The 20575-nt window shown below is 40.3% G+C and overlaps 1 protein-coding gene across 3 annotated transcripts in view; it reads left to right on the forward strand.

Annotated features, from left to right (window-relative positions):
- Positions 1 to 15465, forward strand: part of fam222aa (family with sequence similarity 222 member Aa) — a 354535-nt gene extending 339070 nt beyond the window's left edge. For all 3 annotated transcript variants that reach the window (XM_068054765.1, XM_068054764.1, XM_068054766.1), the window contains one exon: positions 12349 to 15465. In XM_068054765.1, coding sequence (XP_067910866.1) covers positions 12349 to 13613 — 1265 coding nt within the window. In that variant the 3' untranslated portion in view covers positions 13614 to 15465. The remainder of the gene's footprint in view (positions 1 to 12348) is intronic.
- The last annotated feature ends 5110 nt before the right edge of the window (positions 15466 to 20575 follow it).

The raw sequence follows: 20575 nt of genomic DNA on the forward strand, positions 1-20575 counted from the left end.
ATGCATTTGTCCCAATTGTAGTCAGAAGGATGGTAGAATCCACTCACATTTTATGGTGAGTTATGCTGTTCACCATGCCACTGATAAGCTCCAGGTACCTCTTGTCCACTCACTTATCATTTGTCTAATGACCAACTATGAGGTAATTGGAGCCTCTGAGATCAAGATCTCTCCAAGATGAGACATCTGGTGAATGAAGGAATAATTCTTCTGTGGCACGCTTGGTAATACAATAGCTGAGTCAGTCAGATCCTGAAAAACCTGTTATGAAAGTCCTTCTGTTTTTGTTAAAAATATTTTTTAAGGAATTCATAGTCAAACTGAAGAAATGTTGGACCAGTTTTTTTTCAACAGAGTCATCAGGAGGACATAGAACTAGTTTGGCAACAATGTTTACTGGTTTTCACATGACAAATTAAAAATAGAAAAGAAACCCTGGTAATTGGGGAAGATTTGGGCAGAGAAGTGACAATCATACACCCCTTGACAGGACAAGCCTGCTGAAGAAGTGTCACGGAGGAAGATACCAGATTCTTGCTGAATATTTTAAAAAGTCAAGCCTGCAGAAGAAGAGAATTCCCATGGAAGGAGAGAAGACCACAACCCAGCTCAGCTTTCCAGCACCCCTCTAAAAGACCCTGAGAAGTCCACGGTGTCAATTCATCTTGTCTCCTGTCTTTGAAGAAAAGCCTGCGAAATTAATTCTCAACGCCTCCTGAAAAGAACTGTTCTAAAAGATCCCAATGACCTGCCTATGTGTATTTGGAGGCTAGACTGTATGCTATTTTTGGAACACAACATATCTCATCTGCTGTTTTCTTCAAAAATGAGCAAGTATTCAGCCCAAGTGTTTTTTTTGCCTGTAAAAGAGCTCTGAACAAAAATCCCTTTTATTTTTCCAGTTAACCAGTGTATGTGTGTGTGTGAGAGGGGCTAAGGTAAAAAGAGAACTTTAAAATCTCAATCTTTGTGTTTATGCTTTACTTAATTACTGGTTAAGACTTATTTTATAATAAACTGACTATGTTGTTGTTCATTAACGAAACCTGGTTAATGTGTTTTATTCTGAGAAAAATAGAGTATATGATTGACCGTTGATGTTTCTATAGCTCTTGGGTCTAAAGGGATCAAGTGGTATGGGGCGAAAGCCGGAACAGGCTACTGAGTTGGATGATCAGCCATGATCATAATGAATGGCAGAGCAGGCTCGAAGGGCCGAATGGCCTACTCCTGCTCCTATTTTCTATGTTTTATGACCGTATCGGTAAGTGGGAAAATCTAAATATATGTTGTGACCTGTGGAGAAGTGGAACTAGAATAAACAGTGCACTCCTCCTGCCTCGATCACAACACGCCGTTGAAGGTTGACTAGCCAAGCCTGGTTTGTTAGTGGGATCTAGAAGTATGACTTGTTATTGGAGCTAGCATTTTTCCTATTTGGTGTCAGATAACCCTGCAAGTCAATGCCCTAATGGGTAAGGTGATCCTGGTTGGACAAGCAGCAGGAAATTTTATGGTGCTTTGTGATGAACTGTGTGGTTTTAACTTGTTAAACTCAGTAATACCCCTGTAGAAACTTGGGGATTCTTGAGACTGTCTGTACCTTAATCTCTATACTTGTGTAAGTGGCTTATACCCCTGTTCATCTGTATAGACCCCTTGGTTTGTTTTGCAGCTTTTTCAACATGGTGATAGATTTCAGCACTTGTAAGACTGAAAAGAAACTTGATCAACACAAACATTGAAGGCATAGGGAGAAGAAATGCAAGTTGCTGGTGCAGCTACCCAGACGAAATTATAATCCAGAAGTGATCTGGATCCCGATCCAAACGTGCCCTTTTTAAACAATAATTATACTGTTTTTAATCACAATTTGACTGTCTACATAAACAGCTATTCCAGCCACATTGCGAACATCTAATAACCTAAACATTCTTAAATGTTACCTTGTAACAACCCAAAGCTACAGTCAGCAGCAAAATAAAGCAAAATTGCTATGTAATTTGTTAGAAAATTACAAACCTCAACTACTGGAAAGCATCTATAGTCACTTTAGGGAATATGCTAATGCCTGTTTCCATTAGTTTTATTTTTGTAAATGTCTTAGTATAAAGTTTCATCATTTCAGAGCTCTTAAATGCAAGCGCTGTGGTCATTTTAATTATCATATACTTTTGTTTGTAATGAGGAAAATGTTTTCACTTCCAGGAGCATTTCGTACTGTTAACTGGACATTGTATAAGAACTGAAATGGACCTATGATTGCCAGTCTAACTCGATTACATGGAATGAATTGCTTCCAGTTTTTTGAAAACAGAGCATTGACACTACTGAATATTTGATTTCCGTAATGGTTCTTGGTGTACTTTTATTTTGGTATGATGGGATCTACTGTATAACATGTATATTGATCCCAGAATTGCAACCGTTTTCTCACTATTTTCCACCTGTGCATTCATGTCTAGATGTAGTATGTTCTACTGGACATACAGGAATAAATTTCAGTCTAAATACAAGCTGTGCTGGTAAGTTGATACAAATAGGACCACCGTGAAGCTGCATGACATTTTTGTGTACTGAATCCCAAGTTCCTGACTCTAATAACTGTTGATCAAAATTAAACATGGATCTATTTCAACCCATTTCTGAGTTGAATTCCATGGAAGATGATGTTGGGAATGCTGACTAAAAACCTGGATCAAAGAAATGTCTTTTTTAAGGAGTGTCTTAAAGGAGGAGGAGGGATGAAGAAGCAGAGGCGTTTATGCAGGGAAATTGGGGCTGAAATTGGTGATAAGGGGTGAGGTCATAGAGAATTTAATCATGCAGGTGAGAATTTTAGATCTAAAGTGTTGGGAAAACCAGAAACCAATGTAGGTCAGCGAGGACCGAGGTGATGGGAGAGTGGACAGGTTGCAGGTAGCAGAGTTTTGGATAAGCTGAAGTTGAGGGTGGAAGAGGCCAGCCAGGATATCATTGACATAGTTCATTCTGGAGGTAACAAAAGCATGGAGGAGGATTTCAGCATCAGATGGACTAAGGTAGGGGTGATGGAAGTGTTGTGGGATGGAAGTAGGCAGTCTTTGTGATGGAGTTATCAGATGTATATCCATTTTTCTGAACTATAACGAAAGAAATTGGAAAAACAAAAGCAACAGCAGTGACAAGTTTAACACACCAACTCTGATCTGCTTTTTATAAAAACAATTATCTATGTAAGGTAGGAAAATTCCTATTGCCATTTAACCTGGAATGAATTCCAAGGAAAACACTTGAGTGAAGACTAGAAAATTTGAATTGTTTAAGTTCTGCCTTTATCTCCCACATGCATCATCTTTCTTCTGTCATAAATTCCCTCATATAACCAGGTAGCCAAGAAAGCTCTAAATCGCCATCTAATTGTTTTCTACCACATGACCTTGTGGATTAAAGTTATCTCAATGTCCTAGTGAATAAAGTTACTGCGCAGTGCAGCACTAAGTCATACAAACCAGAAGGTTCCATGCTTGTTTCCTGTTCTATGTTGAGACTCCAGATATCAACAAAAGTAGCATTTTGGGACCACAATTTACCTTGTCACCTGTTTGATAGTGGGAAATATCTGCCAGGGTTCCTACTCCTGTTTGCTATCCAGTGACTCCTGCTAAGAAGTGTACGTTTAGATGTCAAGTAAGGACAAGATTGAGTATGATGGCCTCGCCAGTGTTATGAAAGTGCTTCATTCTTGACATGTTTTGAGGACTTGTGTTGAAGATTATGGACATTTGTTCCTTTTGGAAAACTGAAAAGATTCTATGGATGTGTTTTTTTTTTACAAGGGTCATTGGGAGGACACTTGAGGTTTTGTTTGAAAACAAACCTTTACTGGATGTTATCCTGTAGTTTTTTTCTTTTCCAGGTATGCAGTGTGCCTTTAAGGCTGTAATAGGATACAGCCAGCTTCAAATGTACATTCTTGATGCCATAGGATACAGCCAACTTCAAATATGCATTCTTTGGGTGACAAGAGTTACCCAAACTCTGTTACTGGGGAAAGGCATAACTTTTCCACCAGAGAGTGCACTGAATGCCAAGCTTTTAGTGAATGGTAATGGCGAGGAGTATATACCCATACCTTTGTATCGGGTGCACCTGGAGTGCGACCTATGTCTGGAACGGTAACTGTAGGAGTTGTCCATAGTTTGCCTGTAGAAGGAGTTGACCTACTTCTGGTGAATGATTTGGCCAGAGCGAAGGTAGAAGCTTCTCCAGTAGTTACGGAAAGACCAAGTGAAGTCAAAGAGACCAAGCAATTGCAGGAAAAGGTTCTAGGAATGTTTCCTTCATGTGTAGTGACCCGAGCAATGGCTAAACAAGTTCCATTGTCGGAGGTCAAATTGGCACCACAGACAGCGGAACATCTGAAACTTTGTTTGGGGATTTGGATAATCCGAAGGAAATGTTCAATAAGTCTCCTCTGATCAAGGCTCAGCAAACTGATCCAGAGTTAAGTAAAGTGGCACAATCGGCTCTAACTGAAGCTGAAGCAAAGGGAGTTCTGGAAGGCTACTATATTAAAAGTGGTATTCTGATGAGGAAGTGGCGACCTCCTCACAGACCTGCAGACAAAGAATGGACGGTAGTTTACCAGATAGTGGTATCGCCAGGAAATATTAAGGATAGCCCATGACATTCTTATGGCGGGACATGGGATCCAGAAGACCCAATCACCTATAAGTCGACATTTTTACTGGCCAGGCCTTTACAAGGACATGTTTCAGTTTTGTAAAATGTGCCATATGTGTCAGATGGTGGGAAAAGCGCAACCTGCCATAAAACGGGCACCTCTAATTCTCATACCAGTTTTTGGGAAACCATTTAGTAGGGTATTGGTAGACTGTGTGGGACCTTTACCAAAAACAAAAGCAGGACATCAATATAAACTCACTATTATGGCTAAGGCAGTTCCCAGAGACAATTCCCTTGAACAGTTACTGCTATGGTAGTGGTCGAGAAGTTAACCCAGTTCTTCTGGAGTATTGCGTGCAGTTCTGGTCACCGCATTATAGGAAGGATGTGGGAGCTATGGAAAGGGTGCAGAGGAGATTTACTAGGATGTTGCCTGGTATGGAGGGAAGGTCTTGCGAGGAAAGGCTGAGGGACTTGAGGTTTTAGTTTAGTTTAGAGATACAGCACTGAAACAGGCCTTGGAGAGAAGGAGGAGGAGAGGTGACTTAATAGAGACATATAAGATAATCAGAGGGTTAGATAGGGTAGATAGTGAGAGTCTTTTTCCTCGGATGGTGATGGCAAACACGAGGGGACATAGCTTTAAGTTGAGGGGTGATAGATATAGGACAGATGTAAGAGGTAGTTTCTTTACTCAGAGAGTAGTAGGGGTGTGGAACGCCCTGCCTGCAACAGTAGTAGACTCGCCAACTTTAAGGGCATTTAAGTGGTCATTGGATAGACATATGGATGAAAATGGAATAGTGTAGGTCAGATGGCTTCACAGGTTGGCGCAACATCGAGGGCCGAAGGGCCTGTACTGCGCTGTAATGTTCTAATTCTAATTCTCTCGATATGGATTACCGATTGAGATTCTATCGAATCAAGGTTCCAATTTTATGTCTAAAGGTTTTCAGGAAGTTGCGTAATCTGGGTATAAAGTCTTTAGCATACCACCCACAAACACAAGGGGCTTTAGAGCGATACCATCAGACCCTCAAAATGATGATCAGGGCATACTGTCATGAATATCCCCATGATTGGGATGAAGGGCTGGAATTTCTTTTGTTTGCCACTAGGGATTCACCTAATGATTCTACCGGTTTTAGTCCTTTTGAATTTGTTTATGGACGTGAGATTAGAGGTCCTCTAAAACTAATCAAAGAAAAGTTTTTGGAACAGAGGGACGAATCTTCCATGTTAAATTATGTATCGTGTTCCAGGAGTGGCTCATGAGAGGAACACCTAAAAGCTTACCAAACAGCCATGAAGAAATGGGCAGACAAGCATACTAAGACCCAAACATTTCAACCAGGGATGCAGAGCTAGTATTATTGCCTTTACAGGATGAGCTGCTGAAAGCATAGTTCAGTGGTCCATATAAAGTGGTCAAAAGAATTGGTCAAGTAAATTATTTGACTCCCCAGATCACCGGAAAAAGAATTCGCAGTGTCATAACAATATGTTAAAACGATATCATTGCTGGAAGGAGGAGGATAAGCAGGCACAGGTATGTCAGGTAGTAAAGACAGTGAAGGATGAAAGGGATAGTGAGGGTGAGGCACAAGGAGGCATAGACAATTCCCAAATTGAACCACCTACTATCTGGTTAGCTAACACAGAATTGTTAGGGAGATTAGACACTATGCTTTCATATTTAGATGCAGAACAATGTGAAGACTGAGCAAGACTACTCACAGCATTTAAAGGAGTCTGTAGGGAAATACCCGGATGTACAATCTTAGTCGTACATGATGTGAATGTAGGGGAATCCTACAGCATCCTTATTGCTTAAGTGCAGAGAAACAGGCCCAGATGAAAGCAGCAATCCAATACATGTTGAAAAACCACCTAATTGAACCCAGTCAAAGCAGCTGGAGTTCCCCAGTCCTGTTAGTGACTAAACCTGACGGTTCAACTAGATTCTGCATAAACTACAGAAAGGTTAATGCAGTAACAAAGGAAGATTCCTACCCGATTACTCACTTGGAAGACTGTGTTGACATGTTGGCAGTGCTATGTTTCTTATCAAAATAGATTTGTTAAAGGTTTACTGGCAGGTTCCTTTAACACCCCAAGCTAAAGAAGTATTGGCTTTTGTCACACCAGACCATCTTTTCCAATGCAGAGTGATGCCATTCGGGCTAAAAATGCCCCAGCAACTTTCCAGAGACTAATGAACCAAGTGGTAGCCAGTGTTCCTAAGTGTGTGGTTTACCTCGATGTGCAGATATACAGTGATACTTGGAAGGACCACTTGGAACAACTAGAAGCTGTGTTTAGAAAATTACAGTTGGCTGATTTAGTGATAAACCTTGCCAAAAGTGAATTTGCGAAAGCGAGAGTAACCTACCTCGGGCATATAATAGAGCAAGGACAAGTATTGCCAAGAACAGCAAAAGTACAAGCATTGTTGGAGTTCCCTACCCCTAAGACTAAGCGAGAAATCATGAGGTTTTTGGGGATATATGGTTTCTACCGCAATGTGTACCAGATTTCAGCACTGTAGCTGCTCCACTGATGGATTTGCTACAATAAAAGAAAACCAAGGTTGTGTGGTCAGGGGAGTGCCAAACATCTTTTGAAAGGCTGAAAGCAACTTTGATTTAATGAACCAGTGTTGGCTTCCCCAAATTTCACTAAGCCCTTCAAGGTAGCAATTGATGCTAGCGACCTGGGGGTCGGTGCAGTCCTGTTACAAGAAGATGAATCGGGCATTGAAAGGCCAGTGGGATATTTTTCCAAAAAATTTAATCGACACCAAAAGAGATACTCAACAGTAGAAAAAGAAACCCTGGGCTTATTCTAGCTCTTAAGCATTTTGAAGTATATATCTGCCATGACTACAGAGAGACACTGATGTATGCTGATCATAATTTTCTTTATATTTCTTTAATGGGATGTGGGCATCACAGGCCAGGCCAGCATTTATTGCCCATCCCTAATTGCCCTTGAACTGAGTGGCTTGCTAGGCCATTTCGAGGGCATGTAAGAGTCAACCACATTGCTGTGGATCTGGAGTCACATGTAGGCCAGACCAGGTAAGGACAGCAGATTTCCTTCCCTAAAGGACATTAGTGAACCAGATGGGTTTTTACAACAATCGACAATGGTTTCATGGCCATCATTAGACTAGCTTTAAATTTCAGATTTTATTAATTGAATTCAAATTCCACCTTCTGCTGTGGTGGGATTCGAACCCATGTCCCCAGAGCAATACCTGGGTCTGTGGGTTACTAGTCCAGTGACAATACCAGTATGCCACCGCCTCCCCCTAGCCTTTGTGGAAAAATTCAAAACCAGAATGCCAGACTATTTCGATGGCGTTTACTATTGCAGCCCTATCACTTAAAGCTAATCCACATTGCGGGGTTGGGGGGGGGGGGGGAAATAATGTAATTGCAGATGTTTTGTCTAGGATTTAACTTTGCTTTGAGTTATGAGTGCAAAGCTGGTACAAGGCAGAACTGTATTAGTTACAGGAAAAGAGTGAAAAAGAATGAGTGTGTAAATGAGTTTAATTTTTTTAATATTCTGTTATGTCCACACATTATAATGAAACACATTTTAAAATGGCATTTCATTCCTCCAAGGGTAGAGGTGCTGCATTATTGAAATGTTTTGAGGACTTGTGTTAAAGATTATGGACATTGGTTCATTTGGAAAACTGAAAAGATTCCATTGATTTTTTTTTTACAAGGGTCACTGGGAGGACACTTGAGGTTTTGTTTGAAAACAAACCTTTGCTGGATGTCACATGCCGTAAGCTAAATAAACAACAGAAGTCATGGTGACTTTGAGCTGTTTAGAGAAGTGATGCGTCAAGATTTATGATGGTCGAGTTGGTTTCACTTTTGGTATATTCTTTTGGTTCCGTTGGGGTGTGGACTGTTTCGAAGACAGTTGGAGGTCAGCCTGCCTAGAGAGAAGCACCCAGCTTGCCTCTTTCCTTCTGTCTCTGAAACCCTGCATATCCAGTGTGATGTCTGAAACCCCTGATGCCACATTTCTCCTGGAAAGCCTACCAGACTAATTCTCAATATCTCCAGAATGAACTACTTCTGAAAAGATCCCAGTGGCCTATCTCCGTGTACCTGGACACCAGACCAAAGGACAACTGATATCCTTCTTTATCTTCTCCTTTTCCTGCAAGAATAAATAAATATTTGGCCAATTTTTTTAAAAAATCTTTTTGTCAAATGAATCTCTGCAGAGAAACTTTGTTTTTATTTAACTGGGGTGTGTGTTGGGTATCTAGAAGGGAATATCTATTTGCATTCATATTTGAAACTGTTAATGCTTTGCATCTTTACTGGATAAGTCTTGGTTTATAATAGAATGATTTTATTGTTTATTAAAGAAACCTGGTTGTATTTTATTCTTAAATAAAATAGACTATACGATTGACCGCATTGGTAACTGGATAAACATTTAAATATGTCGTGACCTGTGGAGGAGAAGTGGAACTAGAGAAAGACAGTGCACTCTTCCCGCCTCGGTCAAACACCAGTCAAATGTCCTGCTGACATTGACCCTCCCTCCCCAGACACACTCGCAAGGTATCTGAAGGTTGCTGGCATCAACAAGTGTCAGCATATTCAGAAAGGCAAGGGAGAAAACTGAAGAGGGCAGAGAAAAGAACCAAGAACAGTACAGCACAGGAACAGGCCATTCGGCCCTCCAAGCCTGCGCCAATCTTGATGCCTATCTAAACTAAAACCTTTTGCACTTCTGGGGACTGTATCCCTCTAACCCCATCCTATTCATGTATTTGTCAAGATGCCTCTTAAACGTCGCTATCGTACCTGCTTCCACCACCTCCCCCGGCAGCAAGTTCCAGGCACTCACCACCCTCTGTGTAAAGAACTTGCCTCGCACATCCCCTCTAAACTTTACCCCTCGCACCTTAAACCTATGTCCCCTAGCAACTGCCTCTTCCGCCCTGGGAAAAAGCTTCTGATTATCCACTCTGTCCATGTCACTGATAACTTAGTAAACCTCTATCATGTCGCCCCTCCACCTCCGTCGTTCCAGTGAAAACAATCTGAGTTTATCCAACCTCTCCTCATAGCTAATGCCCTCCAGACCAGGCAACATCCTGGTAAACCTCTTCTGTACCTTCTCCAAAGCCTCCACATCCTTCTGGTAGTGTGGCGATCAGAATTGCACGCAGTATTCTAAGTGTGGCCTAACTAAGGTTCAATACAGCTGCAGCATAACTTGCCAATTTTTATACTCTATGCCCCGGCCGATGAAGGCAAGCATGCCGTATGCCTTCTTGACTACCTTATCCACCTGCATTGCCACTTTCAGTGACCTGTGGACCTGTACGCCCAGATCTCTCTGCCTGTCAATACTCCTAAGGGTTCTGCCATTTACTGTATACTTCCCACCTGTATTAGATCTTCCAAAATCCATTACCTCACATTTTTCCGGATTAAACTCCATCTGCCATTTCGCCACCCAAGTCTCCAACCAATCTATATCCTGCTGTATCCTCTGACAATCCTCATCACTATCCGCAGCTCCACCAACCTTTGTGTTGTCCGCAAACTTACTAATCAGACCAGCTACATTTTCCTCCAAATCATTTATATGTAATACAAACAGCAAAGGTCCCAGCACTGATCCCTGCGGAACACCACTAGTCACATCCCTCCACTGCTACCCTCTTGTCTTCTATGACCGAGCCAATTCTGTGTCCATCTTGCCAGCTCACTTCTGATCCCGTGTGACTTCACCTTTTGCACCAGTCTGCCATGCGGGACCTTGTCAAAGGCTTTACTGAAGTCCAGATAGACAGCATCCACTGCCCTCCCTTCATCAATCATCTTCGTCACTTCCTCAAAAAACTCAATCAAGTTAGTGAGACACGACCTCCCCTACACAAAACCATGCTGCCTCTCGCTAATAAGTTCATTTGTTTCCAAATGGGAGTAAATCCTGTCCCGAAGAATCCTCTCTAATAATTTCCCTACCACTGACGTAAGGCTCACCGGCCTATAATTTCCTGGATTATCCTTGCTACCCTTCTTAAACAAAGGAACAACATTGGCTATTCTCCAGTCCTCTGTGACCTCACCTGTAGCCAATGAGGATGCAAAGATTTCTGTCAAGGCCCCAGCAATTTCTTCCCTTGCCTCCCTCAGTATTCTGGGGTAGATCCCATCAGGTCCTGGGGACTTATCTACCTTAATGCTTTGCAAGACACCCAACACCACCTCCTTTTTGATAACAATATGGCCCACACTATCTGCACTCCCTTCCCTAGACTCATCATCCACTAAGTCCTTCTCTTTGGTGAATACTGATGTAAAGTACTCATTTAGTATCTCGCCCGTTTCCTCTGGCTCCACACATAGATTCCCTCCTCTGTTCTTGAGTGGGCCAACCCTTTCCCTAGTTACCCTCTTGCTCTTTATATATGTATAAAAAGCCTTGGGATTTTCCTTAATCCTGTTTGCCAATGTCTTTTCATGACCCCTTTTAACCCTCCTGACTCCTTGCTTAAGTTCCTTCCTACTTTCTTTATATTCCTGAAGGGCTTCATCTGTTCCCAGCCTTCCAACCCTTACGAATGCTTCCTTTTTCTTTTTGACTAGGCTCACAATATCCCTCGTTATCCAAGGTTCCCGAAACTTGCCAAAGTTATTGTAAAGAATAAAATAATGACTTCTCTAAGGAAATATTTTTAAAATAGTGAGCATAAGTGAGTTCATCAATTTTCTGATTTGAGGGAATTACAAAACCTAATGGCATGAACAATCTGATTTCACAGAATGATTAACACAAAGGAAGTTTCAGTGACTGTGCTGTTTCATTTGTCTCCTGCATCGAAACTCCTCTAAGCCACTTTCCTAATGAAATCACTTCCAAAGATTTTTCCAAATGAATTATGTAAATATTAAGTTTATTGTTGTTTGACAGGCTTTTTTAAAGGCTTGAAATAATGACATGCACAAATATTGTTCAGAAAAGGATTGTGAGCTATGAAATGCTATCCCCGGTATTGTATATCTCATTTTGGGGTGCGCATGACTCTTGGCCTGTTATCCCACAGCAAACATGCAAAGCAAGACAATTTATTGCAAATTGTTAGGAATTTTAATTTAAGGAAGACTATAAACATATTTTTGCAAAAATTGGTGTTTTAGATAACTACTGTTAGATTGCATAATTCCTGATATTTTAATCTTGTGGCATAATAAAATTGAGCCTTTGAATAGAAGGTGAATCAAACTCTCAATTTAACTTTGAGGCTAATAGCACTCTGCCATCTATTCCTCCCTCCTGGCTTCTCCCATAAGAATTAGATATATTGTCTTTTGGTTACCATTTCTTAGTTGACCGATGTCCTGCTCCCAAGATCCTCCTTGTGCCACTTTTAAGCTATCCATTGCGCTGTGTAAGCACATCAGCATGACTTGTTTGCGGAGTTTTGCTTTTCTTTGATAAGTTTTGAAATTGGGAGCTCACCATGTTAACTGTACCACCAGCATGCTACAGTATTATCACTTTGTAAAACTGAGTTGTCTTTATCTTTCAAACTCCATAAGTGTCAACAGGTGTATCAAAAGGGAGGCATCAGAAATGTGGCTTCAACATTTTTCCTTCTAATTTGTGTATTTTACTTTGTTTCAGGTGAGACAGTCACATCCACACAGTCTCCAAGGTATCCTAGTCCAGCTGAACTTGATGCTTATGCCCAGAAGGTGGCTAACAGTCCACTAACAATCAAGATCTTTCCTACAAATATCAGGGTTCCTCAGCATAAGCACCTAAACAGGACTGTGAATGGCTATGACACAACAGGGCAGCGCTACAGTCCATACCCTGTACACTCTGGAGGATATCAGGGTCTTTTAGCAATTGTGAAGGTACACAGCAAAAGTGTGGTGAAAAATATAGATGGCAAGAGGACACGGATGTCCCCAGCACAAATCGGAAATGGCAACATTGGACCCTACCCGGTGCCAAGCACTTTAGCGCAGAGTCAATCGTGTACTGGGCAAATAAGTTACCACAGCAGCCAGAAATCTTTGGAGGGACCTGTTCCGCCTAATGTAACTGTTGCCACATCTGTTATTCCAGTAGGAGGACGGAGCCTGGCTCTGCAGCAGTCAAATCTCCCCTCAATTCAAAGTATCATCTACCAGATCAACCAGCAGTGCCAGGCTCAGGCATCACAACAGGCTTCAGCTGCTGTCTGTCAGGGTGCTCTTGTCACCAATCCAAGCCCAGCCATAGTGGCCAGCCGCAACACAGTCAATGGCTTTACCAGCATGATTAATGGAAGTGTGGTGTATGCTGGGAATGTTGTACCTGAATGTCGTGGAGGAGCAGAGTTAGCAGCTGCTTCAGGTTTAGCCTCTGCAGCAGGTCCTAAACCTGGGGCCTACCCAGATGGAATGGATTATTTACTATGGCAACAGAAACAACAGATCCGTATGTACTCGGGCAGTGGTGGCGGGGGAGTAATAAGTAAATCACCAGAGGTTTGTGGTGTCCCGCGACCATACACCTTGGCACCTACTATTGAAAAAGTCCCTTCATCTCCCTTAAACTGTGTGGGCATGCACTGTAACTTTTCAACAGGGCAGTATTTGGCTGCCCCTTGGAACAGCATACTGGTGACACCAGACAGTGACTGTTATAACCCACAGGACCTCACAAACGGCCATCGCGACCTTGTTCATCCTTCGGATGGGCTCACCAGTGTCTCCAGTAGAACGCTATGTAATACCTCGATCCTCAGCAGTAGTCTGCAGTCACTGGAGTATTTGATTAATGACATACACCCTCCCTGCATTAAAGAGCAAATGTTGGGTAAAGGATACGAGACTGTGTCAGTACCTCGATTATTGGACCACCAAAATGCTCACATTCGTCTACCCGTTTACAGATAGAGAGAACTGCTGTTTTGAAAAGATAGAATGATGGTGTTAAATCTTTTATAGATCTACACAGAAGCCTCCAGCCTCAATACAGCAGTCAAAGGCAAATGACGTGGAGTGTTTAAAATGCCCCAGGGATTGCAAGATGCTGGAATGAGTTTAGTTTGGACAAAAGTATAGAGTCTACTGGTGTTAATGATGGAAGATGGCAGTTTAAAAAATAATTACAATAAAATGGGGATTGGGGAATAGCATTGGACATCAGAGGGCAAGACACTATTGGAAATGTGCAGAAAGCTTTGCCATGTGTGCTGATGAGTCTGCATGCAGAAAAATTTAAAAATTCCAATCCTGCGCTGAATTCTGTGAACATGTGGTCCCGAGATCCTCGCCATTGCCGCTTCGTCATTGTCATCATCATCTTTGCCGTGGTTACAAAAAAATGAGCTACTGCCTAAATTCTAGTGGAGAGTTGTTATTGCACTGTATTGGAATAAAGATAAAAGTTGGAACAGTCCAGAATATTATAAAAGAAAGTAACTTGGAAAACTTGAACCTAATTCTTTAATTCTTGTTTGATTTTTAATTTTGTGTTGGCTGCTAAAATGAAATAACTTTTCCTTTTAAGTTTAGAAAAAAAGTTAAAGTAATTTCACTTGAGGGAATCGCTAGTTTTAACATTTTCTTGTAATGAAATATACTGTATGCCCACATTTGTGCTAAAATAGCGTAGCAAGCTGTGAGAAGATGCAAGGGTCGTTGGTATTGATAAATGCACTCAAAAGAATGCGCTACACATTATTGCTATTATTTCCATAGGACTAAAAAACCCATTAGGTGTAAATGAGTTTCTAAGAGCACATTCCTACAAGAGCAGACTGTGTATATACTGGCCATTTTTTTAACCTCTTTAAATGAAATAAAGACCTGTTGAGCATTGCAGAACACCTTGAGATTGAGTGCTGCTGTAGTGAAAAGCAAAAGTAGTATCTGATGGCAACTATAAAATTATAGCAGGCCATGCAATATGACAGCAAGTAACCAAGCTGGCAGCGATACCAAGCCTATGTTATTATAAATCGCCATGGGCCACTAGATAGTGTTTCATCTTTCCTCTCCCACTTCCTCCCTGTCCAATATAAAATAACATTTGCTGCTTTTGGTCCTTGCCAACATTATTCTTCAAAAATCTACTAAGTGCTGCATGACCAGGGTTTGCAGTGACTCAGGAGGCCATTGATGCTTTTAAAAGTGTACCCTCCCCACCCTCCTTAGAGAATCAGCTAGCCACCACTCAGCAGCTATCTTATGACAGTGAGAGGAATAATAAGGCTACATCTTATATTTGAGCTAACAATAATTTGGCTTTCGTGATCAAATGACCATTATTAAAAGTTCTTATTTCAAAACTGAAAATTTTCAATTTCATAATAGAACTTCACATGTCAAAAACAGGTTTCTGCTTAACCAAAAAATGAATAATTTGGTCAAAATCATCTTGACAGATTGTATTTTAATCACCTTTTCTTTTCCACAAAAGCTGAAGTACTGTAATAAGTTGTAGCTTGTAATTTCAGTACAGATCCCAATTTATTGCCAGAAAATACACACATTTTGTTTAACATCTATGATTTAGAAGTTTTTAGGTCACCTCTGCTATTGCATAGCCTTTTATTTCCTGTATCATTTTATGCTTGGTAAAGTTACATTGGACTATAAAAGCTTTAATTTTAATTGGTCATGAAAACAGCAAGTGCTGGAAATACTCAACAGGTCAGGCAGCATCTGGGGAGAGAGAAGCAAAGTTAATGTTTCAGAACTGGCAACAGTTAGAAAAGAATTAGGTTTCAAGCAAGTGAAATGTGCGGGGGAGGGGTTTGGTGGGGAAGAGAACAAAAGGGAAGGTGTGAGATAGGGCAGAGGGCAGGAGAGATTAAATAACGAAGCTGTCATGGCAGAGTAATGTCCACGTGAAAAACAGGCACACGGTTTTTTAAAAAAATATTAAAGAAAGGCCAGTCATGCTGTGAAATTGTTGAACTCGAGCTTGAGCCCGCAAGGCAGCCTCATGGACTTAACCTTGAGTTCAACGATTTCAGAGTATAACTGGCCTTGTTTTTTAATGTTTTTCTCTTTATTATTTTTTAAGCATGTGGCCTATTTTTTCACGTGGAGAGAGCTGCTCATTACTCTGCCATTAACACGCTCTCTGGACTAATGCTTTGTCTTCCACCACAAGCATCAACACACTCTTTGCCTTTGTTGCATGACAGCTTTTATTTAATCTCTCCTTCCCTGTCACACATCTTCCCTTCTTGTTCTCTTCCTCACCAACCCCTCCCCCACCCCCACCTTTCATTTGCTTAAAACCTAATTCTTTTAAACCTTTGCCAGTTCTGATGAAAGGTCACAGACCTGAAACGTCAACTCTGCTTCTCTCTCCACAGATGCTGCCTGACCTGCTGAGTATTTCCAGCACTTTCTAGTTACGATTTCCAGCATCTGCAGTATTTTGTTTTTAATTTTAATTCATTATAGGGTTAAAACTCCTCTAATTGACAATTTTTGCAACAAAAAAAAGACATGCACAAAACAGGATTTAATGTTGAGTACAAAGCATCTTACCACAGTAGGAATTTCAACCCTGTAGAGTGTCAAATTATCAGATATCCAGATTATCTATGAAGTGTAATTAATTATCATACTTCAGATTTAATTTGGTGTAGAGCACAGTGCAACAGGCTCTGACATTCCATTCCAGTTTTCTATTTCTCTTTTCCTCTCTCCTCCTCACACACTAAGTTACTAATTTTTTTCTTGTCAACATTTCACACTATTTTTTTTTGCATCCTTTAACCCAGAGAATGAGCAAGAATAAACTGCAGGTTTATCCACATCTGTTCTGTTAATGTCTAATAATAGGCCAATGGGAAGGGCAATATTGAGAGAGTGAGTTGGATGGTTGTATCTTTTCCTTCCCTTTCCAACCTCCTCTCCGCCCCAACCCCAAACCAGCCCCCAAATTCTCTACCCCAGAGGGCTGTGGAAGTTCAGTCATTGAGCATGTTTAAAGTAAAGATTGACAGATTTCTAAATACCAATGACAGAGATATGGGGTATAGTGTGGGGAAAAAGGCATTGAAATGGATGATCAGCCTTGATCGTATTGAATGCCGGAGCAGGCTCAATGGGCTGTATGGCCTACTCCTACTCCTATGTTCCTAAATCCTTGTGGATTGGAATATCAAATTTTGATTGTTTGATTCAGTCAAAATATCCACTGCCTTAGTCATGTTTGGATGTTGCTATCTCACAGCTTGTTGAAAGAAAAAAAAGCAGGTATAATCAGCATCTGTAAAAAGAAAATTCAAGTTTCAGTATAAACATTTCATCAGACCAATTCTGCCAAAGGATCTACAACCTGAACACTATCCTTTCTGTTTTTTATTACAGATGCTGATGGGCCTACTCTAGACTTCCAACATTTTCTGCTTATTTAGCAGCATCCAAAATATCTCCTGTTTCAGGATGCGATTTACATCATACCTTTGTATTCTTTACTTATAAATGTGGAGTTGTGGCCTTAAAAGGTTCACCCTTGTGATGTGATAAATGTAATTCCTTGGATATTCTTCATTATTTATTGTGTTATTGCATTGTTGAAACCACACCACAATGTATCCATTAATCTTTCCTTTTTATAATTTTGGAGTTTTGGGAAAGGGATAGTCCCCAAGCTTGCGAGCCAGTGCTCTATACAACAGCCTTACCAAGAACTAATAAAATTCAGCCACCCAAATCAAGAGCACTTCAATGTTTAATTCACAGTCAAAAGTCAAGTACTCAACTTGGATATGTTTATTTGAATTGGCTTGCACATGAATTTGCTGAACAATTCATGTGAGAACACATGCAGCAAATATTTTCAATGCTTTCAGATAGTACTGGATTTTCAAGTTGTGCTTTTAAGGGTCCATTTGTCCTAGTTCTGATTTTAGATACTGATTTGTATGTTTAATTTTATTTCATTAGCTGCTTTCGGTATCTGTATGTTCACTAGTTCTGTTTTATCCACTGTGCGCATGTGATTATGTATCTAGCCTTTATTTGGGATGAGGGGAAAGAGAGGAAAAATAGAAATGGCAAAAAATATTTATCTTGAATTGCACAATGGGAGTAATTGTACAGAGACGAAAAGGAATGTGACACAGGAACGCTTATGTTCCGGCTTGAGAAAAAATGATGAGAGGAAAGAGCGAGGGTACTTTAAAGCATTTTTGGGCAATGACTCAATTGATTTTCATATGAATAGTAATAGTGTACAGGTATAGTTGACATTCATACCAGTCAAGTATACGTGATGGTGCACATTGAAAGTGTTGTTTAATTATTTGTTACCAGGGAGTGAAAATCTAAATATTTTATAACAGTTGAACTCAGCAGTCACAAAGCACTGTAATAGTTGATTTTTTTTTCGCCATATTGAGTAGATTCTAGAATGAATGGGTTAATCTCCCGATGTAAAGAAACTAGATAGTCAATTTATACATTGTCCTTGTGTCTCTGGGACCTGGTCTAATTTCAGCTGCATTATAGGATAAAAGTCTTTTCGCTGCATTGACTATCAGGGTCCTATATGAAATCAGTTTGGGACATATTCTAATTTCTTGTAGGCATAAGCCCACAGACCAACATATTCTAGAATTCAGTTGGCTGTGTCAAGAACATACATTAGATGCTCCTCAAAATGTTGGGTTTGGGGCAGAATAAATGAAGCTTCACTCTGCATCTGTGTCTGACCTGGGAAAGCATCATGCTGACCATGGATGTAAAAGTTGAAAAACACTCCCATTTCTTAACATTCATGTCCTAATCTCAATAAAATTTTAGAGATGAGTCAAAGCAATGATAATCTTTTGCATCTTTGGCATTGGAGTGGATTTCTAAATTAACGTGCAAGTCTGCACTTTACCGGATGAATGTTTGGTGCAGGTAGAAATCACAAGTTGTAAGGTAATTTTTTCTATGTTGACCAGGCCATTAGTTTCAAAGTGAATATGTGTTGCTTCATAATGGTTCTGTTTATGTACAGGATGTAATGCATTTTGTTTCAAAATTTTACTTTGTTTCCTGCAGTTCAAATGTGATAAAATACATAGGTGGTTTTTCCAAGAAATGTTATGTCTGGGTCAGGATCAATCTAGAATTAGAGGTTATGGGAATGGAACACATGAATTATACCCTGCTTGTCATTGTGTTTAGATCAGTTATGCATTTGTACAAGTTTGATCTTTATCAGTATTTAGTACAGTGCTAGCAAAAGAAAAGCACAACTCTTCTTACCCAACCCATTATAGCCAACAATGCTCGGTGTAAGCACTCTATCCAAAAATAAGTATTCTGTAGCAAAGTGTGAAGCATTATAAACTCCTTATTTACAACAATATTCTGACTTATTCAAAACATTTTTTAAATACCTTCTTTTCCCCTGCCCTCACCACATTGTTTGTTTCAACATGGGAGAAAAACAGGAGCTTACCTCCCAAAGAGTATCTAAATGTCTTATCTGAAATGTTGGAGAAAAATTGGCACAGCCATTCGTTATTGAACTGAGTATTCTGTGGTAACAATGGAAAATTCTTCAGAACTGTATTCTCCAGAATTAGGATAATTTTTTCTCTTTTCACCATCCAGCAAGCAAAAGCTTTGTGGGGTGGGTTTGGGGGTGGGGGGGTGGGTGGTGCTTAGATTGAATGTATACTTTCTCTTGAGCCTCTTTAGTGTTGATAATCTACAGCAGGTTAATGGAGTGCTTGGACAGTTTGGGGCAAAAAGTGAAATGACTATCTGAATCCTACTACTTGGCATCAATGTGCAATTCTATCCTGCATCCATGTAGGCATGTTGCTCTATAACGCAATAAAATGGGTTCAGTGGTAGTGATAGAGAGGTTTTTAACATTGTGGTAATCACCATAATGGTAGTAAGTTAGATTAGAAATTTTTTAGGTAGCAGTTATCAAAAATGTTTAGACTGTTCTCCAGCTAAACTGGTTCTAATCCTCTGAAATGAGGAATCTGTTAAATCAAGAATGACCTCTAGTGGATGTATTCTGACACTGTCAATTCCATTTAAAAGCAGTATGTTTTCTAACATGATTCTTTTAATTAGCCCAAGTTGGATCCTTGTGATGTCCTTATGCACATATTATGGCTACAAATGAGTAGGTCAGTAACAGAATATTGCCTCTTTGTTATGACACTGGAGCTAAGTATAATTAGTAAATCAAAACAAGCTTGTACTGATGCCAAAATTAAAACTCTATTTGACTAACCTCACACCAGATATGGAAACATAAATATCCCACTTTCTAGTGCTGTCAACTCCTACCTCCCAGCTCAGTTGGGAAAGTGCTCTAAACTGGCTGAATTGACATGGTAAGAGAAAATCCTAATTGTCATTAAGTGGAAGTCTGTTTGATAAGAATGTCATTCCGCAGATGTATTACCACCAGCTCAGAGCATCTGAGTGAGTGAATAAATAAACTAGAATTTATCAAGAAAAAAAAGACATAAAATTTTGTGCCCTGACAGGTTGTGTTACTGTCACTGCATATAGCCACAGCAAAGTGGGCTCTGAGGAGATGATTTAGGAAAGAGAGCTGGGGCTAGATTCTGCTCAGTGTGATGGTTACTCTGCGTGGTTCACTGATACTGATGTAGCTAATCCAAAATATATTCTGCCCATGATGACCCTATCAACTTTGGGGCAAGCATATCCTTGGCCAAACAATAAGCCGTGTGCATTAGGATAAGGATATTAAATTCCAAATAGGATTCTGCATTGAGCACTCCGTCATTCAGCTTTTCTCCCTCAGCTGTTGAGACACTGCAACATATGGCATGTCATTAGGAAGCTTCGCCTAGTGAAAAGCCAGTCTTCCAAAACAAACAGATTCTTTTTGTGGTGGTGAA

This window comes from Heterodontus francisci, chromosome 23 (assembly GCF_036365525.1).
Source record: "Heterodontus francisci isolate sHetFra1 chromosome 23, sHetFra1.hap1, whole genome shotgun sequence".
In the NCBI taxonomy this organism is placed as follows: Eukaryota; Metazoa; Chordata; class Chondrichthyes; order Heterodontiformes; family Heterodontidae; genus Heterodontus; species Heterodontus francisci.